Source organism: Mobula hypostoma, chromosome 8 (assembly GCF_963921235.1).
Source record: "Mobula hypostoma chromosome 8, sMobHyp1.1, whole genome shotgun sequence".
NCBI lineage: Eukaryota > Metazoa > Chordata > Chondrichthyes > Myliobatiformes > Myliobatidae > Mobula > Mobula hypostoma.
In genome coordinates this window covers 235,527-253,535 of record NC_086104.1, presented here as the reverse complement: position 1 = coordinate 253,535, position 18,009 = coordinate 235,527, and the positions used below count along the sequence as shown (strand labels likewise).

The following is an 18,009-nucleotide window of genomic DNA, read 5'->3' as shown; positions in this document are numbered from 1 at the left end:
CCCATCAGGGTATTTTTACCCTTGCAGTTCCACAAAGATTCACCACTTTTTGACCCAATGTCACCTCTTCCTAATGATTTCATTTCATTTTTTACCAACAGGACAACACCACCCCCTCTGCCTTCCTGCCTGTCCTTTAATATAATGTGTATCCTTGATATTAAGCTCCCAGCTATCATCTTCTTTCAGTCATGACTCAGTGATGTTTACATCATGCCTGCTAATCTTTCACTGTGCTACAAGTTCATCTACCTTATTCTGTGCACTGTGTGCACAGAACACAACAGACTAGAGAAAGGCCCTTCAGCCCATCTAATGATCACCTGATTCTATTAGAGTCAGTGAACACAACAGGCCAGAGATAGGCCCTACAGCCCATCTGTTCGCCATCTGAATCAGCTCATCTCTACTCAGCCTATTCTTTCAATCAGAATTTCAAAATTGAGGCTGTTCCCGATGTTCAGCATCATTCACGACTTTTCACAGAATGAAGCCATCCATATCAAAGTGTTGCAAGAGCTGAACAATATCTGGACTGGGCCGACACTCACCCCACAGAAGTGCCGGTCAATGTTGATACCAAACAAGATAGAATCCAGCTCTCACTTCCTAATGTTCCATGGCATTTACCTCACTAAATCCTCCAGAAACTCAGCTGGAGTAACTGTATACACTCTTCGGCTGCAGTCTCAGGTCAGAGGCTGTAACTCACCTCCTAACTCTCCAAAACCATTCCAGCCTCCGCCACCACCGCTGGCAACCTCCTCTGTCTGTCCAAAAACACCCTAGACCAGATATCACCTTTAAGCTTTTTCCCTCTTGCCTTAAGCCTTTAGTTTCATATTTGGCATTTACAAGGACTCTTGATATCTACACTACCAAGTCCCACCAAAATCTTATATATTTCTATCAGATCTCTCCCTCGTCTTCAGTGCTCTGGAGAAAACAACTCAAGTCTTTTCAACTTCTGCTTATAGCTAGTACTCTCCAACCCAGGCAAGATCCTGGTGAGCCTCTTCTGCATCCTCTCCAATACCTCCACATCCTTCTAATCAAACTGCACAGAGCAGTAGGACACAGCAGCAGACCTCACCTGTGCCTGGATCATAATGATTTCCTTCATTCACCAGCACTTTGTCAAATAGAATGGTTCCTGGTCTGTGCTGTGGCATGGTAAGTGCTGCCGAGAATGAAACCCGCTCTATGTACACAGGTAGACCGGGGAAACCTGAGGAGAAATCAAAACACAAAGAGCTGTAGGCTAAATCACACATAATAAAGTCTTGTGTCCGAGGACAATCCTGCAGCAGTTTACATGCATTAGATTGTTTTCTCCGAAATATTGAAGACTGAGATGAGAATCAATAGAAATTTAGGAAGTTATGAGGTAGAGATAGACTAGACTCGACTAGACAATCAGAATTTTTACAGGGTTGAAGGCATAGCTTTAAGGTGAGAGGGGGAACATTTAAAGGAGATTTACTGTATATAGAGAGTGCAACATGTGGCCAGGAGAGGTGCTAGAAGCACTTTCAATAAATATGGTTAAGATGCATTTAGATGGACACACTGAGCAAAGTTCAAAGTGAATATATTATCAAAGTACATATTTCTCACCATATTCAACTCTGAGATTCATTTTCTTGTAGGCATGCTCAATAAATCCAATAATCAGAATAGAATCAATAAAAGACCTCACCAACAGGGCAGACAACCAGTGTGCAAAAAACAACAAGCTGGGTAAATACAAAAGAAAGAAAAAAAAGAGAAATAATAAATAAACAATAAATATCGAGTACATGAGATGAAGAGTCCTTGAAAGTGAGTTCATAGGTTGTGGGAACAGTTCAGTGATGGAGCAAATGAAGTTTGGTGAAGTTGCCCCTCTGGTTCAAGAGCCTGATGGTTGAAGGGTAATAACTCTTCCTGAACCTGGTGGTGTGAGTCCAGAGGCTCCTGTACCTTCTTCCTGATGACAGCAGCAAGAAAAGAGCATGTCCTGGGTGGTGGGGATCCTGACGATGGATGCTGCTTTCCTACAACAAAGTAGATGTGCCAAATGATGGAGAGGACATTACTCTTGATGACTGAGCCATATCACTACTTTTTGTAGGATTTTCCATTCAAGGACATTGACATTTCCATACCAGGCTGTGATGCAGCCAGTCAATATACTCTCCACCACACACATATAGAAGTTTTTCAAAGTTTTAGATTTCATGCCAAATCTTTTCAAACTCCTAAGGAACTAGAGGCACTACCGTGCTTTCTTCATAATTGCAGTTACATGCTGAACCTAGGACCAGTCCTCATAAATCATAATACTGAGGAACTTAAAGTTGCTAATCCTCTCCACCTATGATTCCATAATGCAGACTGGCTCATGGATGTTTAGTTTCCACCACGTGAAGTCACTAACCATCTCCTTCGTCTTCCTGACACTGAGTAAGAAGTTGCTGTTGTGGCATCAATCAACCAGATTTTTCACCTCCCTCCTATTTGCTGATTTGTCACCACCTTTGATTCAGCCTACGACAGTGGTGTCATCAGCAAACTTAAACAATGCATTGGAGCTGTACTTAGCCACACATTCACACTGTAAATGTAAAGCTAATAGAGTCGAGAGCTAAGCCCACAGCCTTGTTGTGCATCTGTGGTATTGGAGATTGTGGAGCAGATGTTGCTGCCAATCAGAGTGACTGGGGTCTGCAAGTGAGAAAATCTAGGATCCAATTGCACAAGGAGGCATTGACGCCAAGATCTTGAAGCTTATTGATTGGTTGTTAGGAGATGGTAACATTGAATGCTGAGCTATAGTTGATAAAGAGCACCCTGATGCTGTCCAGGTTTGATTGAAGAACCAATAAAACAGCATCTCCTATGGACCTGTTCAGCCAGTAGGCAAAATGGAGCAGATTCAAGTTGCTGCTCAGGCAAGAATTGATATGTTTCATCACCAACTTCTCAAAGTACTTCATTACAGTGGATGTAAGTGAGACTGGACAGTAGTCATTGAGGCAGGTTATAATGTTCTTCTCAGGCACCGGTGTATTGAAACAAGTGTGTATCTCAGACAGCCGAAGCAAGAGGTTAAAGATCTCAGTGATCACTCCAGCCAGTTGATCAACGTAGGTCTTCTTTAGTCAGCAAGATACCCCATCTGTGCTGGATATTTTCTTTGGGTTCACCCTCCTGAAGGATTATGCGCCTCCAAATATTCTAAAATCCTGTCTCTCAGGATCTTCTCCATCAACTTACCAACCACTGAAGTAAGACTCACTGGACTATAATGTCCTGGGCTATCTCTACGCCCTTTCTTGAACAAGGCAATCCAGCCTCTTATCCACCGGAACCTCATCCATCTCCATTGATGATGCAAAGATCATTAACAGAGGCTTAGCAATCTCCTTCCTTGCCTCCCACAGTAACCTGAGGTACATCTCATCTGCTCCCAGAGACTTAAACATAGAAAATAGGTGCAGGAGTAGGCCATTCGGCCCTTTGAGCCTGCACTGCCATTCAGTATGATCATGACTGATCATCCAACTCCGAACCCTGTACCTGCCTTCTCTCCATACCGCCTGATCCCTTTAGCCACAAGAGCCATATCTAACTCCCTCTTAAATATAGCCAATGAACTGGCCTCAACTTATCCAACTCGGTGCTTTCCAAAAGCTCCAGCACATCCTCTTTCTTAATGTCTATATGCTCAAGCTTTTCAATCCATTTTAAGTCCTCCTTTCAATCGCCAAGATCTTCTTCTATAGCGAATACTGAAGCAAAGTGTTCATTAAATATCTCTGCTATCTCCTCCAGTTCCATACACACTTTTCCACCGTCATACTTGATTGGTCCTGTTCTCTCACATCTTATCCTCTTGCTCTTCATGTACTTGTAGAATGCCTTGGGGTTTTCTTTCATCTTGCTCGTCAAGGCCTTCTCATGGCCCCATTTGGCTATCCAAATTTCATTTTTAAGCTCCTTCCTACTAGCCTTATAATCTTCTAGATCTCTATCATTACCTAGTTTTTTGAACCTTTCATAAGCTTTTCTTTTCTTCTTGACTAGATTTACAACAGCCATTGTACACCATGGTTCCTGTACCCTACCATCCTTTCCCTGTCTCACTGGAATGTACCTATGCAGAATACGACGCAAATATTCCCTGAACATTTGCCACATTCTGCCATACATTTCCCTGAGAACATCTGTTCCTAATTCATGCTTCCAAGTTTCTGCCTGATAGCTTTATATTTTCCCTTCCTCCAATTAAACGGTTTCCTAACTTGTCTGTTCCTATCCCTCTCCAATGCTATGGTAAAGGAGATAGACTTGTGATCACGATCTCCAAAATACTCTCCCGCTGAGAGACCTGACATCTGACCGGGTTCATTTCCCAAAACCAGATCAAGTACAGCCTCTCCTCTTGTAGGCTTATCTACATATTGTGTCAGAAAACCTTCCTGAACACATCTAACAAACTCCACCCCATCTGAATCCCTTGCTCTAGGGAGACACCAATCAGTATTGGGGAAATAAAATCTCCCATCATGACAACCCTGTTATTATTAACCCTTTCCAGAATCTGTCTCCCTACCTGCTCCTCGCTGTCCCTGTAGTTATTCACTCCTTCCTGTTTCTAACTTCCACACACACAGACTCCATAGACAACCGCTCCATGACTTCCTCCTTTTCTGCAACCGTGAAACTATCCCTGATCAACAGTGCCACGCCCCCATATCTTTTGCTTCCCTCCCTGTCCTTTCAGAAACAGCTAAAGTCTGGCACTCTAAGTAGCCTTTCCTGCCCCTGAACCATCCAAGTCTCTGTAATGGCCACAACATCACAGCTCCAAATACTGCTCCACATTCTAAGCTCATCCGCTTTGTTCATGATGCTTTTTGCGTTAAAATACAGTACACATATTTCAAACCATCAGTCTGAGTGCATCCTTCTCTACCACCTGCCTATCCTCCCTCTTGCACTGTCTCCAAGCTTTCTAGGAAGGAAGCTGAGAAGCAGGACCTCCAGGGTAGTAATCTCGGGATTGCTACCTGTGCCACGTGCTAGCAAGGGCAAGAATAGTCAGATCAGCCAGATGAATGCGTGGCTGAGAGACTGGTGTGGGAGACAGGGCTTCAGATTCTTGGATAATTGGGATCTCTTCTGGAGGAAGTATGACCTGTTCAAAATGGACAAGATACACCTGAACCCGAAGGGGACCAATATCCTGGTGGGAAAGTTTAATAGAGCTGTTAGGGAGGGTTTAAACTAATTTGGCGGGGGGATGGGAACCGGAATGATAGAGCGGAGGAAGGGGAAAACAGAAATAAATCTAAGATAGTGAGCAGTAAAGATGTCAGGAAAGACAGGCAGGTGATGGGGCAAATTTGTAGCCATTGGGATGAGTTGCAGTGCAATAAAGTTGCAGTGAAATCAAAGCAAAAAGTATCAAATACTGGTCTTAAGGCGTTGTACTTAAATGCATGCAGCATAAGGAATAAGGTGGATGATCTTGTTGTACAGCTACAGATTGGCAGGTATGATATTGTGGCCATCACTGAGACCTGGCTAAAGGATGCATGTCTCTGGGAGCTGAACGTCCAAGGATACACGGTGTATCGGAAGGATAGGAAGGTAGGCAGAGGGGGAGACGTGGCTTTATTGGTAAGAAATGATATTAAATCATTAGAAAGAGGTGATATAGGATTGGAAGGTGCAGAATCTTTATGGGTTGAGCTAAGAAATAGCAGGGGTAAAAGGACCCTGATGGCAGTTATTTATAGGCCTCCAAACAGCTGCAGGGATGTGGACTACAAATTACAGCTGGAAATAGAAAAGGCTTGTCAGAAGGGCAGTGTTATGATAATTGTGGGGGATTTTAACATGCGAGTAGATTGGGAAAATCAGGTCAGCACTGGATCTCAAGAGAGAGAATTTGTAGAATGTCTGCGAGATAGCTTTTTAGAACAGCTTGTTGCTGAGCCCACTAGGGGATCTGCTGTACTGGATTGGGTATTGTGTAATGAACCGGAGGTGATTAGAGAGATTGAGGTGAAGGAACCCTTAGGAGGCAGTGATCATAACATGATTGAGTTCACTGTGAAATTTGAAAAAGAGAAGCCGAAATCTGATGTGTCGGTATTTCAGTGGAGTTAAAGAAATTACAGTGGCATGTGAGAGGAACTGGCCAAAGTTGACTGGAAAGGGACACTGGCGGGAAAGACAGCAGAGCAGCAGTGGCTGGAGTTTGTGCGAGAAATGAGGAATGTGCAAGACAGGTATATTCCAAAAAAGAAGAAATTTTCGAGTGGAAAAAGGATGCAACCGTGGTTGACAAGAGAAGTCAAAGCCAAAGTTAAAGCAAAGGAGAGAGCATACAAGGAAGCAAAAATTAGTGGGAAGACAGAGGACTGGGAAGTTTTTAAAAGCTTACAAAAGGAAACCAAGAAGGTCATTAAGAGAGAAAAGATTAACTATGAAAGGAAGCTAGCAAATAATATCAAAGAGGATACTAAAAGCTTTGTCAAGTATATAAAGAGTAAAAGACAGGTGAGAGTAGATACAGGACCGATAGAAAATGATGCTGGAGAAATTGTAATGGGAGATAAGGAGATGGCAGAGGAACTGAACGAGTATTTTGCATCAGTCTTCACTGAGGAAGACATCAGCAGTATACCGGACACTGAAGGGTGGCAGGGAGGAGAAGTGTGCGCAGTCACAATTACGACAGAGAAAGTACTCAGGAAGCTGAATAGGCTAAAGGTAGATAAATCTCCTGGACCAGATGGAAATCACCCTTGTGTTCTGAAGGAAGTAGCTGTGGAGATTGCGGAGGCATTAGCGATGATCTTTCAAAAGTCGATAGATTCTGGCATGGTTCCGGAAGACTGGAAGATTGCAAATGTCACTCCGCTATTTAAGAAGGGGGCAAGGAAGCAAAAAGGAAATTATAGACCTGTTAGCTTGACATCGGTGGTTGGGAAATTGTTGGAGTCGATTGTCAAGGACGAGGTTACGGAGTACCTGGAGGCATATGACAAGATAGGCAGAACTCAGCATGGGTTCCTTAAAGGAAAATCCTGCCTGACAAACCTATTACAATTTTTTGAGGAAATTACCAGTAGGCTAGACAAGGGAGATGCAGTGGATGTTGTATATTTGGATTTTCAGAAGGCCTTTGACAAGGTGACACACATGAGGCTACTTAACAAGATAAGAGCCCATGGAATTATGGGAAAGTTACATACGTGGATAGAGCGTTGGCTGATTGGCAGGAAACAGAGAGTGGGAATAAAGGGATCCTATTCTGGTTGGCTGCCAGTTACCAGTGGTGTTCCACAGGGATCAGTGTTGGGGCCGCTTCTTTTTACATTGTACATCAACGATTTGGATTATGGAATATATGGCTTTGTGGCTAAGTTTGCTGACGATACAAAGATAGCTGGAGGGGCTGGTAGTGCTGAGGAAATGGAGAGTCTGCAGAGAGACTTGGATAGATTGGAAGAATGGGCAAAGAAGTGGCAAATGAAGTACAATGTTGGAAAGTGTATGGTTATACACTTTGGCAGAAAAAATAAACGGGCAGACTATTATTTAAATGGGGAAAGAATTCAAAGTTCTGAGATGCAACGGGACTTGGGAGTCCTCGTACAGGATACCCTTAAAGTTAACCTCCAGGTTGAGTCAGTAGTGAAGAAGGCGAATGCAATGTTGTCATTCATTTCTAGACGAATAGAGTATAGGAGCAGAGATGTGATGTTGAGGCTCTATAAGGCGTTGGTGAGACCTCACTTGGAGTACTGTGGGCAGTTTTGGTCTCCTTATTTAAGAAAGGATGTGCTGACGTTGGAGAGGGTACAGAGAAGATTCACTAGAATGAATCTGGGAATGAGAGGGTTAACATATGAGGAACGTTTGTCCGCTCTTGGACTGTATTCCTTGGAGTTTAGAAGAATGAGGGGAGACCTCATAGAAACATTTCGAATGTTAAAAGGCATGGACAGAGTGGATGTGGCAAAGTTGTTTCCCATGATGGGGGAGTCTAGTACAAGAGGGCATGAATTAAGGATTGAAGGGCGCCCATTCAGAACAGAAATGCGAAGAAATTTTTTAGTCAGAGGGTGGTGAATCTATGGAATTTGTTGCCACGGGCATCAGTGGAGGCCAAGTCATTGGGTGTATTTAAGGCAGAGATTGATAGGTATCTGAGTAGCCAGGGCATCAAAGGTTATGGTGAGAAGGCAGGGGAGTGGGACTAAATAGGAGAATGGATCAGCTCATGATAAAATGGCGGAGCAGAATCGATGGGCTGAATGGCCTACTTCTGCTCCTTTGTCTTATGGTCTTATATTTGTGAGCCAGAGGCTCCTTCCTACATCTCTTCAGTTCCGTTCCCACCCCCCAGCAATTCTAGTTTAAACTCTTCCCAGTCGCCTTAGCAAACCTCTCCACCAGGATATTGGTCCCCCTTGGATTCAAATGCAACCCGTCCTTTTTGTACAGTTCACGCCTGCCTCAAAAGAGGTCCCAATGATCCAGAAATCTGAATCTCTGCCCCCTGGTCCAATCCCTCAGCCATGCATTTATCCTCTACCTCACTTTATTCCTATACATACTGTCACGTGGCACAGGCAGTAATCCTGAGATGACTACCTTTGAGGTCTTGCTTCTCTACTTCCTTCCTAACTTCCTGTAGTCTGTTTTCAGGACCTCCTCCCTTTTCCTACCTATGTCATTGGTACCAATATGTACCACGACCTCTGGCTGCTCACCTTCCCACTTCAGGATATCGTGGACGCGATCAGAAACATCCCAGACCCTGGCACCTGGGAGGCAAACTACCATCCGTGTTTCTTTCTTGCGACCACAGAATCACCTGCCTGACCCCCTAACTATAGAGTCCCCTATCACTACTGCCTTCTTCCTTTCCCTACCCTTCTGAGCCACAGGGCCAGACTCTGTGCCAGAGGCACGGCCACTGTTGCTTCCCCCAGGTAGGCCATTCCAGGAAAAGTACTCAAACAGGAGTACTTATTGTTAAGGGAGACAGCCACAATGGTACTCACTAGTATCTGACTCTTGCTCTTCCCTCTCCTGACTCCTCACCATATCTTTTGATGCCAGACCGATCAGGAAATGATCAATTTCTGCCTTAAATATACCCACGGACTTGACTTCCACTGCAGTCTGTGCCAGAGCATTCCATAGGTTCACTATTCTCTGGCTAAAAAGTCTTCCTTACCTTTTATAAAAGGTCACCCCTCAATTTTGAGGTTGTGCCCTCTAGTTCTGGATACCCCCGCCATAGGAAACATCCTTTCCACATCCACCCTATCTTGTCATTTCAACATTCTGTGGTTTTCAATGAGATCCCCCCTCCTCCAGTGAGTACAAGACCAACGTTCCCAAATGCTCCTCATATGTTAACCTCTTAATTCGGAAGCATCCTCGTGAACCTCCTCTGGACTCTTTCCAAAGACAACGCATCCTTTCTGAGATATGGGGCCCAAAACTGTTGACAACATTCCAACTACAGCCTGACTAGTGTCTTATTAAGTCTCAGCATTATCTCCTTGTTTTTCCTATTCTATTCCCCTTGAAATAAGTGCCAACATTGCATTTGCCTTCTTCACCACAGACTCGATGATATTCATTCCTGCTCCCTGACACTCATGGACCTCTGGCACACTGCTAGTGTCTTCCACAATGAAGTTCATCTGCCATTTCTTTGTCCCCCATTACTACCTCACCAGCATCATTTTCCAGTGGTCCAGTATCAACTCTCACCTCCCTTTTACTCTTTATATAACTGAAAAAAACTTTTTGTATCCTGCTTTAAGTTATTGGCTAGTTTGCCCTCATATTCCACACGGTAGGCTTATTCAGAAAGTTAGAAGGCATGGAATCCAGGGAAGTTTGGCCAGGTGGATTCAGAATTAGCTTGCCTACAGAAGGCAGAGGGTGGTGGTGGAGGGAATACATTCAGATTGGAGGATTGTGACTAGTGGTGTCCCACAAGGTTCTGTTCTGGGACCTTTACTTTTCGTGATTTTTATTAACGACCTGGATGTGGGGGTAGAAGGGTGGGTTGGCAAATTTGCAGATGACACAAAGGTTGGTGGTGTTGTAGATAGTGTAGAGGATTGTCGAAGATTGCAGAGAGACATTGATAGGATGCAGAAGTGGGCTGAGAAGTGGCAGATGGAGTTCAATCCGGAGAAGTGTGAGGTGGTACAATTTGGAAGGACAAACTCCAAGGCAGAGTACAAAGTAAATGGCAGGATACTTGGTAGTGTGGAGGAGCAGAGGGATCTCGGGGTACATGTCTACAGATCCCTGAAAGTTGCCTCACAGGTGGATAGGGTAGTTAAGAAAGCTTATGAGATGTTAGCTTTCATAAGTCAAGGGATAGAGTTTAAGAGTCGCGATGTAATAAAACTCTGGTTAGGCCACACTTGGAGTACTGTGTCCAGTTCTGGTCACCTCACTATAGGAAGGATGTGGAAGCATTGGAAAGGGTACAGAGGAGATTTACCAGGATGTTGCCTGGTTTAGAAAGTATGCATTATGATCAGAGATTAAGTGAGCTAGGGCTTTACTCTTTGGAGAGAAGGAGGATGAGAGGAGACATGATAGAGGTGTACAAGATAATAAGAGGAATAGATAGAGTGGATAGCCAGCAGCTCTTCCCCAGGGCACCACTGCTCAATACAAGAGGACATGGCTTTAAGGTAAGGGGTGGAAAGTTCAAGGGGGATATTAGAGGAAGGTTTTTACTCAGAGAGTGGTTGGTGCGTGGAATGCACTGCCTGAGTCAGTGGTGGAGGCAGACACACTAGTGAAGTTTAAGAGCCTACTAGACAGGTATATGGAGGAATTTAAGGTGGGGGCTTATATGGGAGGCAGGGTTTGAGGGTTGGCACAACATTGTGGGCCGAAGGGCCTGTACTGTGCTGTACTATTCTATGTTCTATTTCATCTTTTCCCTTCTTATAGCCTTTTTAGTTGTCTTTTGTTGGATTTTAAAAGCTACCCAATTATCCAACTTCTCACTTACTTTTGCTACCTATATACTCTTTCCTTGGTTTTTATGCAGCCCTTAACTTCCCTTGTCAGCCATGGTTGCCTAACCCTGCCATTTGAGAACTTGTTCTGTGGGCATATCGATCCTGCGCCTTATTCCCAAAACTTCAGCCAAATCTACTCTGTCGTCATCATCACCCGTATCCTCCTCTAATCTGCCTGGGCGAACCCCTCCTCATAGGAAATATCCTATCTACATCCACTCTATCAAGGCCTTTCAACATTCAATAGCCTTCAATGAGGTCATCTCACATTCTTCTGAATTACAGGGAGTAGAGTCCCAGAACCTCACATGATAAGCATTTCAATCCCAGAATCATTTTTGTGAACCTCCCCAATGTCAGCACATCCTTTCTAAGATAAGGGGCCCAAAACTGATCACAATACTCAAGTAAGTTCTCACCAGTGCTTTAGAATGCCTTAACATAACATCTCGCTTTTAAATTCTAGTCTTCTCAAAATGAATGCAAACATTGCATTTACCTTCCTCACCAGTCACTCATCCAGCAAATTAACCTTTTGGGAATCCTGCACAAGGACTCCCAAATCCCTATGTATCTCAGATTTTTGAATTTTCTCTCCATTTAGAAAATAGTCTACCCTTCTATTTCTTCTACCAAAGTGCATGACCATACACTTCTTGACACTGTATTCCATCTGCCGCTTAATGGGTGAACTTAATAGATGATCTTAATGGGTACTTTGCATCTGTGTTCATTGTGGAAGATGCACGTGTGTGTGCGCACACGCGCGATCATCATGAACAATAAGGAACACTTGACATCCTTGGGGGTGTGTATTTGCAATGTTGTGACTTGCAAGACGACTGGAGATAGGTCAGGATGCAGTAGATAACCAGGGTGATCTATGTGTCTTGCTGTGCTCTTCGTGCTCCACGACACGTGCTGGGAAACACCTTCCTGCCCGTTGAACCAGCTGGCTATTTCCTCCACGCAGTCTGCCAAATCCAGTCTCCACATACTTTGGGTAGAGAGGTCTAAAGTCACCGAGGGTTCAAAAAAACGTAAAACTGTATATGTAACAAAACATTCAATTTCCCTTTAACAGACCATATTTAAATAAACATGCTTTCACAATAACAGTGTTGTCTAGAGTTTTCTTCTTTTTAAAAAAAAACAGACCATAACTAACTTCACTGTACTAAATATCCAGTCTTTTTGATGGCACTCTGTTTCTTTCAGGACAGTGCCACTGGAGTGGCATCAGGTTTGACAGGTATCTTGTCAAAGACACCATTCTCTGTTGAAGGTGTCACTTTGCTGTTGGTGACATGATCATCACTGAGGGACAAGTCCGATGGATGCAACGTGTCTGTCTTGTTGGACACATATGACCCAGGTGTGTTCTTTGACTGAGCATCGAGTATCTGGTCCACAAGATGTCTCCATGTATGATCTTCAGCCTCGAAGCTCCTTGTTAATTTACTTGGCAACTGGCTGAACTGTTATTCTGTTCTTCTCACCATAGAACTGGTTTCAGGAGATCTATGTGAGATCTCAGATTCCAGCTCATGAACAGCATTACAGGTGTTTGATTTGTCATTGCAGGAACAGAGCTACGATACATAAAAAGGAAATTGTCCACCTTGTGTTGAAGAGAAATGTCCTCCTTGCCTATAGCTTTAGTGGACTTCTTGAAAGTTTGGACAAACCTTTCAGCTAATACATTCATTGCTGGGTGGTGAGGAACTGACTTGAAATGCTTGATGTCATTCTTCTTCATGAATAGTCTGAACTCTCCTGATGTGTATTGTGGTCATTGTCACTCACAGCTTGTTCTGGTAAGCCATTTCCAGACAAGATAGTCCTCAGAGCAGAAACAGTCTTTTCTGATGTGGTTGACTTCATAGGTATGACCTGAGGCCACTTTGAATGAGCATCCACAGCAATCAGAAACATAGAGTCCATGACTGGCCCAGCAAAGTTCAATATGTACTCTTTGCTGTGCTGAAGACAGCCACACACAGGGGTGCCTTTCAAACTTTGTGGTATCCTGAACAACGTTTGGTCAAATTTTCAAACTGTCCATCTATTCCTGGACACAACATGTAGCTCCAGGCAGGCGAGACTCTTCATCTTGACTGTATACCACCACAGGTGTCCTTCGTGCAGGTTCTCTAACACTCTGGTGTGCTGGTTAGAGGGAACCACAACATGAGGTCTACACATCAGGGTTATTTGACATACTGATAGTTGGTCTCGTCTAACTGAGAACTCTGGAATCGCAGGATTACCATGAGCTGGCCATCTTTACATGGTGATGTCACAGATTTTTGACAATGTCGGGTCATTCCTTATTTCTCTTTGTATTTCAGAATTTGTTACTAACAGCCGTGTGGAACACCTCTGCTGGGTCACAGAATGAGACTTTTTTCTTCAGTTGTCAACAGTGGAAGATGTGACAAGCTGTAAATGTTGTTGGGTTGTTTGGTAACCTTGAACTCTAGGTCATAAGAGTGGGCTCCTAGGAAAAGTGCCCAATGTTGTAGCCGGGTAGCAAACATCACCGGGATTCCCTTCATTGAAAATAACGGGCAGGTGGTCTGTCACTGGAGTAAACCTTTGCCGGTCGAGGTAGTGTTGGAACTTCTTTACTCCCCGTACTAGACTAAGAGACTCACGGTTGATCTGAGCGTAGTTGCGTTCTTCACTCATCTGTGATCTTGATGTAAGTACAATTGGGCATTCAGATCCAACTTTCATAATGTGTGACAAAACAGCTCCAATGCTATAAGAGGATGCCTCACACACCTGTCTGATGGGCAGAAACGGATCATAATGGGTGAGCGGTTCATCAGATGTTATTGATCTTTTTTTTCCTTGAATGCTCTTTCACATCGTTTTGACCATGTCCACTTTGTTCATGTCTGCAACAATGCATTCAATGGATGCAGCACTGCAGCAAGATTTGAGAGATACCAGTGGTAGTAGTTTACAAGGCCCAAGTATGACCTGAGTTGTGAAACATTTCCCAGTTTGAGTACATGCAACACTGCTTCAACCTTCTCTTGTGACTTATGTAAGCAATGCTTGTCAATGACATGTGCACAATATGAGATTTCATTCTTGAAAAACTCACATTTCTCTCTTTGCACACAGAACATAACATACTCACTCAGCCTGGTAAGCAGTTTACCAAGGTTCTGGAGGTGCTCTTCACCATTCTTGCCAGACACAATGATGTCATCAAGGTAGCATTGCGTACCTAGGATATCTTGGATCACTTGTTCCATTGCTCTTTGCCGAATTACTGCAGCTGATGCAGCACCAAAGACGAAATGATTATACTGGACCAGTCCCTTATGAGTGTTGTTTTTGAGGAACTTCATGCTTGACTCCTCAATCTCCATTTGCAGATAGGCTTGTGACAAGTCAATCTTTGAAAACCTCTTCCTGCCTACCAAAGATGAAAAAATGTCTTTGCCACGGCAGGGGATAGTACGCAGCACAGGGCTGATGCTCGCTTTGCAGTCCCTGCATATGCGAACAGCTCTGGCCTTCCCTTTCTTGATTACTGAGACAATGGGCATGGCCCAGTTGCTCCACTCAACCTTGGGGAGAATTGACAGACGCCTCCAAGCTCTGAAGTTCAGCATCCACTTTAGAACACACTGGTCACGCTTTATGGAATATTGGTGTTGCTGCTACATCCAGTTCAATTCTGGCCTTCATGCCTTTGAGTTTACCAATACCCTTCTCAAACCCCTTCTTATTGGCATTAAGCAGCTGTGCCAGTCTCTGATTAGTGCTACCATATGGGATGCTGTTGCCTGTTGATGACATATTGAGAGCTTTGACTGTTTGCCAGTCTAGTTGGATTTTTCTCAACCATTCATGTCTGAAAGAGATGGCCCTCCACTTTTCAATATATAAGCAATACTGTAACTGCTGTTTTTTCCCCACTATACATCATATTCATTTTCAAATTGTTTTTAGAAGACACTTCTTCACCTGTGTAGGTCTTAAGCATCACTGAAGTCTTACTAGTGTTAGCTTCGAAAACAGTCTCTTGTAGTCGTCCTCTGAAATTACAGATGAAGCTGGCCCTGTATCCAGCTCCAGTTTCAGTTTGACACCAGACACATCAGTTGTTATCCATATGCTTTTGTGATCTGCTTCAGTAATGCTATGCAGTTCTAGGCATAAAAGCTCACCTTTGTCAGACTCTGTGTTGTCTGATTCAGTTTCACATTCAGTCATTTTATGAATTTGTTTAGTTTTGTGTTTGAAGCTTTTCACTCGGTGTGGTTTTTCTCTTTGGTTGTGCTTTTCGTCTGATTTGCACACTCTTTGAGGCCTTGTCTGTGACACTTTCTGCAAACTTTTTCTTTGAACAAACAGTAATTTGCATAATGGGAGGATTTGCCACATTGATAACATTTTTGACTTCTTACTCCATTAAGGGAGATTTTGTGTGTTTCATATTCTAAACCCTTTTTCTGTAATTCTGATGCATCTGTTGCTGCTCTCTCCATTGATGTTGCAATAGTCAAAGTCCATTCTCAGGTTAGGTCCTCTTTCTGATAGTAGTCTCTTTTGAGTGCCTTGACTATCCATGCCACATACAAGCCTGTCCCTTAAAGCATCAGAAAGTCCCTCTTCAAAGTTACCATATTGGGAAAGTTTGCGCAGTTCTGCAAAGTATTTAGAAATGCTTTCATCCTTTGACAGATTCCTTTTGTGAAAGCTAAATCTTTCAGCTATTTCTATTTCTTGGGCTCAAGTGATTTTGTAAAATTTCAACAATTTTGCCAGACATCTTGCTTGCTGGCTTTTCCGGAGTTACTAAATTTTGTAAGAGACTATATTTTAACACCCATTATGCGAAAAAGTGTGGAGACTTTCTTTCCTCATCCATGTTGTTAGCATTACAACACAGTTCAACCCTCTTGACATATGATTCCCAGTCCTCAATAGCACTATCAAGTTTGTCATCTTTCCCAACTAAGGTCATCACCATGTTACTTTCATTTTAGCTTTGCAGTGAGAGTTGTGCATCTCCCACTGTGCACTGTCACTCATGCATCCCTGTGCTAGCATCCATGACTGCCTTCTCTGTACTGGTTCACTGTTTCCTCTCACTGTCTCTCTCCCTTCCTCTGAGTCCTGTCATCTCGTAACTGTCAGTGCAGTTGGTGATATTTATAGACATTCAGGTTTGTACTTGTCACCAATTTGTTGTGACTGTACAACTAAATATGAAATAAATAAACGGGTGCAGTGCTAGCCGGAGCGCACCCAGCACATCTTTAAGAAAAAAGAAGAAATAAGCAAACTAATTAACTAGGTGCCGCTCAAGGTGATTTGAGTATCTCAGAAACTGCTGATCTCCTGGGATTTTTTACGCACAGCAGACTCTGGAGTTTACAAAGAATGATGCCAAAAACAAAAAAACATCCAGTGAGTTGCTGTTCTGTGAGCAAAAACATCTTGTTAAATCCTCAGCTTGATCCACTGCTGAGATCAGCAGCTTCTGAGATACTCAAATCACCTTGGGTGGCACCTAATTAATTAACTTGTTTATTTTGGCTTTTTTCTTAAAGGGGTGCCAGACGCGCTCCGGTGTGCTCCGGCTAGCACTGCACCCCTGTAAATAAAGACACACACTTGGAGGTAAAGTTAACGTGTATATTCACTTTGCAGAGGGCCTAAGAAATCAAAGTTATCAGTCAATAATTAGTACTGAGGGGAGTCATTGTACTGAAAGAAAAAGAAATCAATCCATACACTACAGTCACATTTACCTAGTTTGGTCCGCAATGTTGTACCAATCTATATAAACTTACTCCATGATCAATCTAACCATCCCTTCTTCATTATCCTTCATTTTAATACATCCATGTGCTTATCTAAGCATCTTTTCAATGTCCCTAATGTATTAGCCTCACCACCTCTGGCAGTGCAGTCAACATACCCACCCCTCTGTGTAAATGACCCACCTCTGAATCTCTGTATGCATGTCAGATGTTCCACTATATCTCAGCCAAATGTTTTCTTTATTATACTGTCTACCTATGTCTGTATTCTCCAGGAACTACCTACTCATACTTCTGGGACTCTGTTCTATAACACTCCCCAGGGCCCTATCATTTTACTCTGTGAGTCCTGCCCTGGTTTCTTTTACCAGATGCAACCCTCTTGAAGCTCTCTTAAAAAGTTGTGTGACAGACAATAGAATGTAGTTGTGTAGACAGACAATTGATAGAAATGATTCCTGAATCAACAGAACTTGGAGCAACACACACAAAATGCTAGAAGACACCAACTGTCTTCAGCATGTTGTTGTTCAGTGTGCCCAATAACTCTTGTCAACAACAGCCAGCGGGTTGCTGATGATGGACAGTGGAGCTTTTAAGGAGAACATGGCCTGATATCTAAACCCCTGTGGAAGTAGGCATATCAATGAATGGAAGTGGTGGAAGGTGGAAGACCGTGGATTTAGGATGTACGCATTACCTTGGGGTCCAGGTGGTCCAGGAGGTCCACGAGGTCCTTCAGCACCTGGAAAAGACAACAGAATGAAGAAGCAGATCTGAACTTGTCACACTGTCTTCACAAGCCGATAAATTGAACCACTGTTTCCATAATCCTGGTTACTTGGAGAGGAACTGAATGATACTCTACCTCTACCACCCCTCTTCCCCCTGCTCCCCATCCACCCAAGCATTACCTCTCTCTCTCCTGTCTCTTTCCCCTCTCCCCACCCACCCAAGCATTACCCTCACTCTCTCCTGTTGTTACCAACACCTCCCCTGAGAGGATTGAAGCTGCACTTGGCTGGGTGATTCAGCCACAATATGAACCTCCGCAAATCTGGAACACAAGTACAACCATGGTACATTCTTTAACAACAGCACACAGAGGCACCAGTCTGACTATCTACACTTCTAAATCCACAACTTCT

General features: G+C 43.5%; 1 protein-coding gene across 1 annotated transcript in view; it reads right to left on the bottom strand.

Annotated features, from left to right (window-relative positions):
- The window catches only part of LOC134350315 (EMILIN-1-A-like), a 108,811-nt gene that overhangs the window by 7,390 nt on the left and 83,412 nt on the right, over positions 1–18,009 (bottom strand). The window contains exons 6-7 of the mRNA XM_063055358.1: positions 17,562–17,606; positions 1,094–1,228 (exon numbers count right to left, since the gene is read on the bottom strand). Coding sequence (XP_062911428.1) covers positions 1,094–1,228; positions 17,562–17,606 — 180 coding nt within the window. The remainder of the gene's footprint in view (positions 1–1,093; positions 1,229–17,561; positions 17,607–18,009) is intronic.